Source organism: Eublepharis macularius, chromosome 1, assembly GCF_028583425.1.
Source record: "Eublepharis macularius isolate TG4126 chromosome 1, MPM_Emac_v1.0, whole genome shotgun sequence".
Classification (NCBI taxonomy): Eukaryota; Metazoa; Chordata; class Lepidosauria; order Squamata; family Eublepharidae; genus Eublepharis; species Eublepharis macularius.
The window spans coordinates 185,908,435-185,922,631 of record NC_072790.1 but is presented as its reverse complement, the minus strand read 5'-3'; the positions used below and the strand labels follow the sequence as shown (position 1 = coordinate 185,922,631).

Below are 14,197 nucleotides of genomic sequence, written 5' to 3'. Positions count from 1 at the left end.
TAGCTAAGCTTATTCTTTTATGTGAAGAGAGAAAGGGGGATTCCAGGAAATAGGAAAGTATTGCTTTAGTCATCTCTCCCTTATGTTTTTGTACATTCCAGTTAGATCTTTTCCTGTCAGTTATGGCTGACACAGCCCTCTCTGCTGCTCTGTTATTAAGAACAACATACTTCACCTCGGAAAACAACATATCCTAACAGAGCGAACAGTCACATTGACAACAGTGAAAATATTGGACAAGAACATTTTAGGTTATCAAAAGCATAAGGTAGCATTCTGCACAATGATGACTAGAGAGGGGGGTGTTGACAGTATTATTAGTCAGCTCATGGTCAAATGCTATTACAGGAAGTAAGCCAGTCTTTCCTGACTCAGTGGTGACACTGAATACATCTTGATAGGTATTTAGTTCAAGGCACTTTTCCTTGAAACCACAAATCCATAAAGAAACTCATGCACTATTCTGGCTCTGTTTGTCCGTCTGCATGAGTCTGAAGCTGAAATGTTTAAATATGTAAATCAACCAAATTTTATTGTAGCTTTCGGTGAGGGGCCTGATGTGACACATATTGCTACAAATATTTGGATCCAAATCTCCATAACTAAAAAAAATATCATCTAAACACCAAATACCACACTAATTCTCAAGTTGCAGAATAGCTTGCACATCACAATTAAAACATTACGATTTAAAACCAATCAAATACTACTCCAAATACTGCTCCCCTCTTCCCCCCACAAATGCCTGCAGTTTATACACCTGGTGAATAAAATGGCCTTACAGAGCCTCCTGAAGAATTTTAACACAGTGCTTCCCTCACCTCCTCAGGGAGCCCATTCCACAAAGTGAAAGCTACAGAAGAAAATGAACAGGCTCTTTCTAATGGCAGGTGGGTCACCTTAAGTGGAGGACCAGACAGTGGGTAGCAGACTGAAGATCACAGTTGGACATACAGCAAGAGACGATCCTTTAGATTTGTGGATCTTTAAGAGTGAAAGGTTTTAAAGGTTATTGCTAGCACCTGGAATTGGAAACAAACTATTTATTTATTTAACACTTACATGCCACATTTCCACCTCAAAAAGGTCCCACGGGTGCCAAATATTTGAACATTAAAACATTTAAAAATAATATATAAAATAATTCAATAAGAACATATAAACACATAAACACACAGCACTAGAATCATGGAGGGGGGACCAATAACAGTTATTGAGGGTATGCCAAACAAAACAAAAAGTCTTTACCTCCTGTTGGAAGACTACAAGAGGGAGACACATGAATATCCCTGGTGAGGGAGTTCCAAAGTTCTGGCACCACATTTGAAAAAGACCTTTCTCAGGTTGCCACCCATCTAGCCTCAGGTGAAGAGGCACTTAAAGCAGGGCCTCCAAAGATGACCAGAGTAGATGGGTAAATTCATATGGAAGGTATGCCTATCCCAAACCATATACGGCTTTAAAGGCAATACCAACATCTTGAATTGAACCTGGAAGCAAATTGGGAGTCATTGTAGATGGAACAAGACTGGACTATCAAGATTCACCTGACATTGACACCATTACCCTCACTATTTCTTTCATTTATATAGTACTATTGTGTTACTTACTGTACTGTCTTGTGGGTCCACTGACAGCCATTTCCAGTTCCTGTCAATCACCCCAGGTCACTTTGGGAAAATGTTGGCAGCTAAGAATATAGAGAAATGAATCCTGGCATTAAACAGACTAGCAGTGGCATCCTAAACAGGATTACGGCCTTCTAAACTCATGAATTTAGCAGGATGTAACTGTTCAGGGTAGCACTGTTAGTCTATGGTTGCATTCCTAAGAAAAAATGGAACTGACTTCTCAGTAGATCTCCTTAGGATTCCTCCCCAGTGGTTCTCAGCACCAGCCTAAGTATGGACTCACTGTGTAGACCAAACCTAGCCTAAATACTTAAATTCTCAACTCACTAGTGCCGATTACAAACAATCCCTTTTATCCTATATGCAACAAAGGGTTAAAGAAAAAAATCATGTAAGAAATGTATGAATGCCTCTGCTAAAAATTGTCACGTGTCTCTACTGCGGTCTATGTGCGCAGGAAGTCCCGAGTGGCAGAGGGTTCTTCCAGGGTGTATACCTGGTGACACAGACACGCGCGTCTGTCAAATGTGACGTTGTTTTCTACATGGCGCTGATTTCAGTTTTCAAAATTACATCACGAGAAAAGCGTGGGATTGTCACACGTCAGCCGGCGCGTCTCACGTTCATTCCCACACTGAAGCTTCTCGCCATAGGAATTCCGTAACGTGTGAATGGAGTGAGAAGGGAAAGCAACAACAGGAGCGGGGAGAAGTTGATGGCGGCTGCTCTCTGGCTGTGGCTGTAAGGGGAAAGGGCGGATTAGACGCCGCCAGCGATGAATGGAGGCGAGACAGCTTCTCCGCATAGCCCTGCCGAGACGCCCCTAGTGTTTTCTGCGTCCTCCCGCACTGGAAGCGGCGGCGCCGGCGGCGCAGCTCTGTTCCCTCAGCAGCAGGGACCGAGCCGCGTCCCTCCCCTCTCCTTCGGCCTGGCCTGGCCCAGCTCCGGGAGGAGGAGAATAGGGAGGAGCCGCTGCTGTCGCCGGATGCGCTGAGGAAACGACTCCGGCTCCCCCGCGCAGCTCTGCCGGCCGCTCACCTGAGCGCGCAGCGGCGGCAGCGGGAGGAGGAGGAGCCGGCCGAGCCGCCGCCGTAATCCCGGCCCAGGGGGCGGCGGCGAAGGTGGCCGACAGGGCGGCCATGGCCGGGACCCCGGGAGCCCAGGCGGGCCGCCGCGCTACGCGCTAGGCGCGCCAGGGAGGAAGGGGCCCGGGACGAGGCGCGCCGCAGAGGCCTGGGACTCCAGACCCGGAGAGGCAGCCAAGCCAAGTAGTCGCTCGCTCGCTCGGCCCTGCAGCGGCTGCTCCGCCGCCGGTGCAAGATGTCCACCCGCACGCCGCTGCCTACCGTCAACGAGCGGGACACCGAGAACGTGAGTGCCGGGATGAGTTGCCTTCCTTCCGACAGTGCCATATTCATTCCTGGCCTCGGACTCCCGCCGGGCGTGTTTCTTAGAGGGGACGGGGGCGAGGGGGCTGTTGGTCAGTAGGAGCCAAGCTCACGCTGAGACGCCTTCCCCGGTGCCCCTTTCGGCAGCCGTGAGTGGCCCAGGGCAGCCCCCTCCGCCAGGCCCTGCCTCGCTGGGGGATGCTCTCTTTCTCCTCCAACAGCCACGCCCGGGCCCCCCTTCTTCCTGAGGAGACTGGCTGCCCTTCTTCTTAGTACTCTCTGAGCCTCCCAAGCGAAGCATTTTCTGGCAGGGGCTCTGTCGCCCCACCCCCGTTTGCCTTAGGCCGGCAGTTTCCCCGAGCCTTTTCTCCGAGGAGACTTTCTGCACCTCTCTGCTCCGCCCTCTCTTCCCAGAGCCATTCCCCTGCCAAAGTTGTCTGTTGTTACCCACTCAGGCTTCATATCTTTATTTCCATTGAGAGGGACCACTGTTTCTTTAGAGGTAAGTTTTCAAGCTGCATATGCCAAACCTGCATCCTGCAGTGGGCCAGGCCTGGATGACTGCATGTGACCTCCAAAAACTGGGCTGTTCTGTCTGTCGCTGTCTCTGTCCATCCATTAGGGCAAGGGCAGGATCTGCTTTCATTCCTGTTTCGTCCCAGACTCCTCCTCCTTTCCATTTGCTTCTGCTTCTTGCAAACAACAACTTTCTTTTTCCTCTTTGGAGAAGCTCCTTTGGACTTTTTTTTTGTTCCTGTGGAGGATTCCACGGAACTTCCCTCTGTGAGGTGACTGCTGCTGAAAAAAGAAGCCTAAGATAACAGCAGTAGAAATAAAAGAGGGGTGATAATTTTCCTCTGGAAGAGTGTTGTAAGAAAAGTACAGGAGGAGAAAATGAGAATGAGAAGCTTTGTAAAATCAGTGTTCAAGGCATGCAGTGCTTTTAATTGCTTGCTGTGTTGTGACTCGTTAATACAGGAGCATACAAAAGTGAAAGGTATTAGGCTCTGGGGAAGAAGAAACATGTTTTGGAATGCCCATTTTACACTGCTGACAGTTATTTTGAGGTAAAGAAAGAGAGAGAACATTCAGAGCAGTGCTATAGTTTTCCATGGAAGATTTTCTATACCTGTTTGTATATGTCAGAGCTGTCATGCTGCATATCAGTCATGTTAGGTGTACTAAATGTGGGGTGTAAAAGCATGAACAAATCCCAGTGCTTTTACATGGTCTGGGCTTGTATTTGCTTTTGCTAACATTATTTAAATTTCAATCAGAAAAATTTCTAGAAAATTTTCTGATTATATTGTCTTAGAAAATCACATCACTAGTTCAGAGAGTATAAAATCTAGTTTTTTGTCAGCATGTGCTTATTCTAGTAGGCAGACACGTGGACTATGGGAAGTGATTATAGGGGGAAGGAAAAGGCTCATTTGTGTGTGTGGTAACCCAGTGGTGGTTGAATTGAAGCAGGCTTTAATATGTTGATGTGAAATGGGATATGTTATGTGCAGTCCTATTGCTTTTGGAGGCACCATTGAATGCTTACTTTTTCTAACAATTGCAAAAAAAAATGTGAACCAATGATACTTAGCTGGAATTGTTATGTGAGTGCACCAAGCCCTGTGTAAAAACTCGTTTTGAGCTTGATTTAATGTGAAAGTATGTGTTGGAGGGTGGGGAGAACAATGGGAAGGAGAAGAAGCTCAGATCATGAAACTAGCACTGCTCCCCATAGTTTCTGTAACTTGATAGTTCTAGTACACCTTTATCAGACATTCTGACCAATATAACTTCTTGTGAACAATTTCTTTCCCTTTTTATGGAGACGTAGTATAAACTTGCTCTTGATTGTTGTGCAAGTCTCTTGGATTAATTAATAGTTTCAGATGTAAAACTACTGCAGTGTAAAGGAAAATACATTAAACATTACTCTTTTCCTTTGAGGATGTGCTGGGCAAGAGAAGCCATGGCTGCATCCATTTTCTTTTAAGAAATCTGGTGTGATTTCTGGGTCATGACTGGGCAATCTCTGAATGAGTTGATTTTGTTTTGTTTCTATTACTATTTTCCTAGTCAAGCTTTCCATTTCCACAGTATACATACTATATATGTTTAGAGCTATTCTGTTCATGAATGCCTTGGTTATCTGGAGGATTACAGGTCAGGGATGCTTAACAGAGCTGTTTTGCTGCTCCCTTACATCAGTCTTTTCTTATATTTTCAGAATGAGTCAGCAGGTGGTAGAATTACCAGATAGGGCCAAGAACTTGAAAAAGAACATTTTTCTCTTCAGTTTGACTTCTAATGTGTGCAGTTCTCCATTCTTCTTCAGTCTTTTAACTTTTGCTATATCATTTCCCAGTGGGTTTTATATATTTAAGACTTGCTCCAAATGAGGAGATCTTCTCTCCTGACACCTCTGTACCTCCTGCCAATTGCAGTATCTTCTGCAAGGAAGAATGAAGAAGAATTGTTGCTTCATCCACAGTGTTCTTAAAGATGACGGCATCCATTCTAAAGAGAAAAAACTGTTACACTAGAAAGGGGATGGTGTAGTACTAGGATTACCACCATGTTATGATTTTTAAAAATTTCAGTCAAGGTTGAAAGGATGGTTTTAGTCACAAAAGGGCTCCCCCCTTTTGACTTGTCATATTTTAATATTATTTACTTGACAAATGGCATTTTGTTGGCTTGGTTTCACAGTCTAGGCAGATTAGTTTTTTTCTTGTTCTGTGAGCAGATGATAGTAGAACAGAACGGGTATCTGAAGAAGGTAGTGGGATGGATGAGGGTCAATAAACTGAAACTCAATCCAGATAAGAATGAGATGCTCTTGATCAATGGCAAAACCACTCAAGAATTTAGGAGTCCTGAATGAGCAGGTTTGTAGCTTGGGGGTGCTGCTGAGGGATATAAATTTTATTTTTAGAAATAATTATTCAGGTATCGTTTAAGTGTAAACATAAGTTAGAAATGGCCTCAAACACAGCAAGAGAGACCAACCCTGCAGATTCTCTCATTTTTCTCTTGGCTCTCATTAATGGACGCCCCTGCTCAACTGGCCTTATTGTTAACAAATATATAAATTATAAATGAATAACTATTTAATCATTTAAATATTTAACAGTATCTATCCCTAGCTGCTGGATTCTCCTCAGCAGTACCTAATGCCTTTAGCAGGTTTGGTTGACTTGCCAGCTATAGCCCTTCCTCAGAAAGTGTGATCTGTTGATGGAGATGCAAGCTCTGATCACATTCAGAATTATATGAAGAGATTTTTAAAGATTAAATGTTGTTGTTCTTCATGCCATTTCAGCTAGCTAGCTGGTCCTTTTATTTTATTTGCTTTATACATTGCCTTTCTCCCTCATGGGGACTCAAAGCATCTTATATCATTCTCTTCTTGAACCTGGGTCTCCCACATCCTAGTCCAATACTCTAACCACTGTACCACATTGGCTGCCATAGATGCTTTGGTTTTTCTGCCACTACAGATTATGTGTTTGTTCTTGGATTATAAAAGTAATATGGTTGCAACTCCAGTAGTCTCTGGATATGGGAAATATTGGAAGAGTTGATGATGAAGCATGTTGGTTTAGAAAAGTTTTAGGCTACCTCTCCAGAAACTTGTCTGAGGCAGCTAACAAGTGGCATACAAATGGTTTAATAAATAAATCTCAGTAGATTTAAAAGAAAATGTTAAGGTTCAGTACCAATGGTATTTGATGCCAGACACAGTACTCTTAATATATAAAAGAGATAGCAATAAATGTTGAAAGTGCTATACTAATAGAGTAGATTTAAACTTATATTTTGAATATATCCTAAAATTCTTGCCTTGTGGACAGATATTTTGGACCAAGTGTCTGCAATTACAAGCTACAAATTGTAGATAAATCCTGCATTAGTAGTAATCTGCTATCTGAAAAATGAAATACTTAATGTAGATTCAGAAATGGTTATAAATCAGCTGACTGCAGAAAACTTTATATTGTGATAAATTGGAAAAATGAAAAAGCACCAACAAGATCAGAATGATTTAATACGATTTGGAAAATGAGTTTAATGATCAAGTTAGCATATTATGTACAGTTTTGCAGAGAACAGTCATAAAATAAGCTCTTACATTTAGAGATGTAAAATTTCCAGAAATTTTGGAGACAGATATAGTGAAATGCCTTACACTATAGGAGTTATTCCAAAATTCATGTCCCAAGGAGATGATAATGGGTCTGTATTCCATACAGGCTCAGAGTCTACAAAGTGCTTTACTGGTTGGTAGAGGGAAAAGAGAAAGAAACAACAAGATTTGAATCATGTTTCTCTCTCAGACCTGCTCAGTGCTGTAGAAACGCAGATGATCCTAGCCAGAGGAAAACAAAAGGCAGGCAATATGATTACACTTTAACCATAGTCATACCTAAAGTTATAGTTTTAGAGGATAAGTAAGGGATGTCCAGGAAAAGAAAAAGAGTTTGCAAAGGATGGGGAAGGAGGGTAGAAGGGGATATTATAAAACCCCTGGACATGAGAATGGAGGAGCCATTTGTCATGAGGGATTAGGTCTTTGTCCATTTTCTCTTGGCCGCTTTGCACTTAGACTTTATCTTGTCTCCAAGAAGCAGCCATGACCACATGGTGCTGAAATCAGAAAGCAAGGAAGCACCAAATGCTGCATAAGATAATGGATGATTTCTAAATGCTTGAAATTTCAAGAATTAAATGGCCTATCCTTATTTACTATTGTTAGGGATATGTAAGAAACAGGAGCAGAGGATTGCATTTATCTCCTTTTCTTTGACCTTTGCTCAGTCTGTTACGTTTGCAGAGAATGTGTGTACTTTTTATTTTCTTAATACATTTTCTTTCATTTTAAACATGGTTAGTCTGGTCTCTGTGACCCGTGCTAAGTCCCTTTTTGATCCATGTAAACCAAAATGGGAGAGAGTGTCAGACTGTGGCTAAATAAGGTACTCTCTGCAGGATTCCCTTTAGAAGCAAGAATAAGTCCAATGTCTGGCAAAGGAAGCTTTATTGCAGAAAAGGTCCATTATAGTCCACTGTCCTGAATAGGAGACTCAGGATGGTACATGATCATTGTTACCAATGAAGAGCAAGCATAGGATACAGAGTAACAATACCCATCTGGAACAGCCTCCCCCCACAGTTCTCAAAACAACATCTTTCAGTCCTGGGAAGCTGCTCTCCTTCAAGGCCAATGCCTGGTGGAACGGTGTTAGACAAAACAGTCCTCTGGTGGGAATGCTGCCTGGGAACTGGTGCACCTGAGGAGAAAACACTTAAACACTAAAAGCATTAGAAAATGGAGTCAGTATAGTTAAGATATATACTGGACCTGACATTTCTGCCCCCCTTAAAATAGATCCCCCCCTGGTTTATATGGGTAGCGAGCATGAAAAGCTTTGGTCAATCTAGGAGCATGAACATGTGCAGAGTTCACCCATTCATCGTAACCAGAATCAAAGTCCTTCCACCTAATGAGGTAAAAAAGCTGATTTCTCTTGATTCTAGAGTCCAAAATTTGTTGTACTTCATAGTGTATTTGGTCGTCAATTAAAGTTGGAATGGGTGGAGCTTTGATATGCCATTTGTTGTCGGTGGGAGCTTTCTTCAAAAGGCTGACATGGAACGTATCATGCACATGGCGAAGGTTCTTGGGCAATGTTACAGCAACAGTCACTTTATTTATTACCTTGCGCACAGGAAAAGGTCCTAAGAATTTCAGAGCGAGTTTGCGGCTTGTCTGAGCAACGAAGGAACTGTTCTAATATTTGGTTTGTTTTTTCGGATTGCCCGTCGGTTTGTGGGTGGTGGCTTGAACTGATACCTTGTTCAATATTCAACATTTTCAAAAGCTCCCGCCAGAAGTTGGCAACGAACTGTCCGCCGCGATCCGAAATCACCTTGGACGGAAAAGAATGTAATTTTACGATGTGTTTTAGAAACAGATCCGCTAGTTTTCGAGCGGAGGGTATAGTAGTACAGGGGATAAAATGGGCTTGTTTGGAGAACAGATCTACCACCACTAAAATACAATTATGTCCTTTTGAAAGAGGCAGATCAGTGATAAAGTCCATGGAGATTACTTCCCAGGGCCTGTTCGGTGTTTCCAATGGTTGCAGAAGACCCGGAGGTTTCCCTTTTCTGGTTTTAGCGCTGAGGCAAACAGGGCAGGAACTAACGTATTGGGAAATGTCTTTGCGCATGCCCGGCCACCAGAATTGTCTTTGAACTAGGTGTAAAGTTTTCAGATACCCATAATGTCCAGCAGTGGGAGCATCATGACAGCGCTGCAAGATTTCCAACTTAAGGCTGTCCGGGACATAAAACTTGCTCCCAGCTAGCCAATCCCCCTGTGGGGATTGGGTTAGTTTGTTTCGCGGAGCTTTATTCCCCTCCTTCTCCACTTCAGTTTTAAGTTTCGATTTCCATTCTTGGTCGGCCGGGAGGGGCTGCTTAGCGCGGCTGCGAGTAGTCACCACGCCCCCAAGTTGCTTAGGCGAGAAGACCGTGTCGACAGTCTCCGCCCGCTTGCTCTTATGTTGGGGCATGCGCGACAAGGCGTCCGCCAAAAAGTTAGTTTTGCCCGGGAGATAATTGAGGGTGAAGTTGAATTTGGAAAAGAATTCCGCCCACCGCAATTGCTTGGCATTCAGTCTGCGGGGGCTTCGGAGGGCCTCCAAATTTTTATGATCTGTCCAGACCTCGAAAGGGTATCTCGCCCCCTCCAGCCAATGCCTCCAGTTAGTGAGAGCTGCTTTTACTGCAAAGGCCTCCTTCTCCCACACATTCCAATTCCTTTCTGCCTCTGAGAACTTTCTAGACAAGAATGCACAAGGCCGCAATTTCCCATCCTCCCCCTTCTGCAGCAAAACCCCCCCTATCGCCGTATCGCTGGCGTCGACCTGTACTATGAAGGGGGACTGTTCGTTGGGGTGGTAGAGGATGGGTTCCGTTACAAATTGCTTTTTAAGGCATTCGAAGGCCGTTTGGCAATCGGGGGTCCATTGTAGTTTAGCAGAGGGTTTTTTGGCTTGGTCCCCTTTCGCTTTGGTTTTTAGCAATTCTGTTAAGGGGAGTGTGATTTGGGCGAAATTTGCTATGAAGTCTCTATAGAAGTTGGCAAAACCCAGGAAGGATTGCAGTTCTTTGCGGGTGGTGGGCGTTTGCCAATCCTGGATCGCCTGTATTTTGGCTGGATCCATTTTCAACCCCTCTTGTGAGATACAATACCCAAGGTAAGTGAGTTCGGTTTTATGGAATTCACATTTGGACAATTTGATGGGCAGTTTATTCTTCATCAAGGTGGCTAGGACCTTTTGTACCATTTGAACATGTTCTTCCTCGGTGTTAGAATAAATTAAAACATCATCAAGGTACACCACCACCCCTTTGTACAGAAATTCATGTAGAACTTCGTTTATCATGGACATGAATACAGACGGGGCTCCCGTCAATCCAAAAGGCATAACTAAGTATTCATATTGTCCGAGGGGCGTATTAAACGCGGTTTTCCACTCATCCCCTGCCTTGATACGAACGTGGAAGTAAGCATCTTTTAGATCTAATTTCGTAAAGATCTTACCTTGGGCCACGACGTTGAGAAGGTCTCGGATGAGCGGTATAGGATAGGCGTTGTTGGTGGACACTGCATTTAGTCCTCGGAAATCCGTGCACAGTCTAAGTCCCCCATCCTTCTTTTTCACGAAGAGAACTGGAGCGGCGTGGGAACTAGAGGCTGGGCGGATGAACCCTCGTTGGAGGTTGGTGTCGATGAATTTCCGGAGCTCTTCACGTTCATGGAGACTCATGGGGTAGAGCCTCCCTTTGGGTAGTGAGGCTCCTGGTAAAATTTCCACCGCACAGTCCGTTCGTCGATGCGGGGGCAGCGTGTCCGCTTCCTCCTCCGAGAAAGCGTTTAGAAAAGGCCAGTAAGGTTCGGGTATTTGGTTGACTTCTTCTTGGGTAAGGAGGGCCTTTTCTTTCTGAGTAGGGTCTTCGCCCCAGTTTTGATTCCAACGGTGAAGTTTACAGTTGGCATGATTGAAGGTAATACATCCTTGAGCCCAGTCTATGTAGGGATTGTGATCACATAGCCATTTGCTGCCTAGAATTAACGGGTACTTGGCAGTAGAGCTGATGACAAAGGACCTCTTTTCCCAATGCTGTCCCATGCCTGTGATCACCGGGATGGTTTCAGTTGTGACCGGATTCATGTTGGTACCATCCATTTGTTCAAAAATTACTGGATTTTGTAATTCCCGAGTTGGTAAGACTAGTCCATTGACTAGAGCTGGGGCTATGATATCTCTTGAGCAACCCGAGTCAATAAGAGCTTGCACCCGAATGTGCATTTTTCTCTCTGGGTTGATTAAAGTCACTGGCATGAATAAAATGGACCCAGGTGGCCGGTTCCGTGCAGGGACGGGCTTGGGGCGGATCTGTCGTTTGGGCCCTTTTACGACAGATCCATCTCGTTTCCCGACTGGGGACTTTCTGGATTGACTTCTGCAGATGGGGAAGCGGGATCGTATTCCATAACTTCTTCCGCTTCCAGCCCTCTTTCTGAGGCTGGCCTTTGGGAAGCGCCGCGGCCTCTGTTTGCTCGTGGAGCTGGAGTCGGGCGTTGGAGCGTAGGGAACGGAGCAAGGGTTGGACGCCGTAATTGGAGCGGAGGTCTTTGCACAGGCCGGTAGGGGCATTGTGCTGCAAAGTGACCAGCCTGTCCGCATTGCAAACACAGCCCTTGTTGCCATCTAGCATCTCTCGCTCCACGGGTGGCGTAGCCAGCTCCCCGAGCTCCCTTCTGTAAGGTCAATGGTCTTCTTTGTCCCGTTTGTTGTTGTTGCTCAACCAAACGGACTTCTAAAATGCGATTTTCCACTTCGCAAACAAGTTGAATCCAACCTAACAGCGTAGGGGGATTGTCTTGCATGAGGGCTCTGTCCAAAAGTCTCGGATTAAGTCCTTGTTTGAACAGAATAATTTTTGTGGACTCCTCACACCTGGGGCACTTGGCAGCCAATTGTCGGAATTTCGTGATATAGTCTCTCGCTGCCATGCTGCCCTGCTTAATGGCCTGCAATTCTGTTCGGGCCCTGGTTTCCTCTAAGGGATCTTCATATTGCGCTCTAATAGCATCCACCAACCCCTGGAGAGTATCGAGTTCTGGGGCCCCGATATTATATAGTCCTACGTACCAGTCCGCTGCTTTCCCTTGTAAGCGGGAGCCGAGGTGTTCAATTTGGCTGGCCTCGCTGCCGAAGAGGTGTCCCCACCGGTTGAAGAATTGCACGACTTGCACTAGAAAAAAGCCCAGCTTGGAGGGATCCCCGTCAAAAGTGGCGTCCAGTTTCACCCAACCCATTGGGAGGTCTTGCCTCGGAGCCGGGGCTGGGTAGAAGTCCGCCGGAAGCCTCAATGGCACTTGAGGTATGAGGGGACCCGGTTGTGCTGGCGGTGGCCTCACCGGTTGAGCCGGGGGTGCCGGCCTCGGCTGGGCTGGCGGTGGTGCTCTCGGCAGGGCTGGTGGCGGTGCTCTCGGCAGGGCTGGTGGCAAGGCCGGAGGTGCTGGCCGTAGCGGTTGAGGTGCTGGCGGTTGAGGTTGGTGTGGCGGAGTAATAATCGGCCGCTGAGGGGTGGGTTGGTGGGGTCGCAGTGGTGTAGGTCCCATCGGTTGGGTCGGAGGCGGTCTTACGGGTTGTTCCAGTGGCAAACGTATCGGCTGCAGCGGCGGGGTTAGTTGTGGTCGAAGCGGAAGGGGCCGCAGCGGCGAAGGCCGAATGGGTGGAAGGCCGCGCGGGCTTGCCCCTCCGGGCGTTGTTGTTTTGGGAAGCGTCGGCTGGCCTTTTGGCGCTGGTAGACCATCTCCCGGAGGTTGCCCAACGGGAACAGTTTCGCGCGGTTGACCAGGGGCTCCCTCCCCTGATGGAGCCACGGGTGCTCCCGCTTGGTCCGGCCGGACCGTTTTCGGGGAAGTATGGGGGGGTATCACCGGTGTATCACTTGGCTTTTCCTCCCCTTCCGTAGGCCTCTCAACGGGGGTCTCGTCTGGCGGCACATCCCCTCCCGTGATAGGAGGTTCGATGGGAGTCTCACCGGATGGCACAACCGGGTGGTCCCTTCTCGGTGGAGTTTCCCGCTGAGGGGGAAGTTCCTTGGGTTGTTCTCCCGATTCGCCAGGATAGGTGCCCCCCCCGCCGGTAGGCGACGACCGCTGCTGAACTTCCTCCATCGGATAGGAGATGACACTTTGAAGGGTAGCTATCTGTATCGCCATCTCTTCGGGAGACAGTCTTTCCCCTGCCCCCATTGAGGAAATTAAATGAATGGCGTGAGCCAAGCTTTCTTCCATGTCCATCAGCTTAGCTTCTAATTGTTGTATACGACTTGGCCCTGGTTGTTCGCTCAGGGAACCTTCATTCGCTGTACTCACCGGGGAGAAAGGACCCCACGGAGGAGGGTCCCCTTGAACTATTCGCGACCTCGCGGCTAGAATTCCCTTGGCCATACCCGTCACGGCCGAGATGCTGGTATCTACCGCATAGGTGCGACCTCGTATCTGCTCCCAACTTGGTTCAGGGACTTCCGTTGGCTCCTTCCACGGGGCAAGTTCGGAATAATCCCAACTCAGGGCGCCTCGGCGAGACGTGTCCCCCTCCATCTGCTCAAACGTCCTGTTCCAATATCGCCATGGTTGGCTGCTATCTAGTTCCGGGACGGTTTCTAGGCTTCGGCGCCCGTCCATCGAGACTCGTGGATGGAGTCCACCTGCCCGGCGCTCTCTGGTTTCTCGGGGTCTGGCTCCCCACTCCGACGGGGTGGGCACCGAGATCAAGGGGAGAGCGGTTGCTTTCGGCCTTGCCCCGAGATTGCTTTCGGTCTCGTTTCGAGTACTGAAGTCGATGAGAGGCAGGGTAGAAGTGGAGGCTCCGGTTCCGTTCCCGGTTGCTCCCAGCTCCTGGGAGTCTTGGGTTTGCACCGGTTGATTGTCGGGAGACGCATACGGATCAAACAAAGGATCCCTGTCCGGGACAACCTTGGATTCCGCTGGGCCCGACGCAGACATGATTGGTAACAAAATGTCAGACTGTGGCTAAATAAGGTACTCTCTGCAGGATTCCCTTTAGAAGCAAGAACAAGTCCAATGTC

The 14,197-nt window shown here is 46.9% G+C and overlaps 1 protein-coding gene across 4 annotated transcripts in view; it reads left to right on the top strand.

Annotated features, from left to right (window-relative positions):
* The first annotated feature begins 2,637 nt into the window (after positions 1–2,637).
* MARK1 (microtubule affinity regulating kinase 1) overlaps positions 2,638–14,197 on the top strand; it is a 117,072-nt gene continuing 105,512 nt past the window's right edge. For 2 of the 4 annotated variants that reach the window (XM_054980498.1, XM_054980482.1), the window contains exon 1: positions 2,638–3,002. In XM_054980498.1, coding sequence (XP_054836473.1) covers positions 2,952–3,002 — 51 coding nt within the window. In that variant the 5' untranslated portion in view covers positions 2,638–2,951. The remainder of the gene's footprint in view (positions 3,003–14,197) is intronic. The other 2 variants (XM_054980490.1, XM_054980475.1) reach the window with 1 other exon arrangement.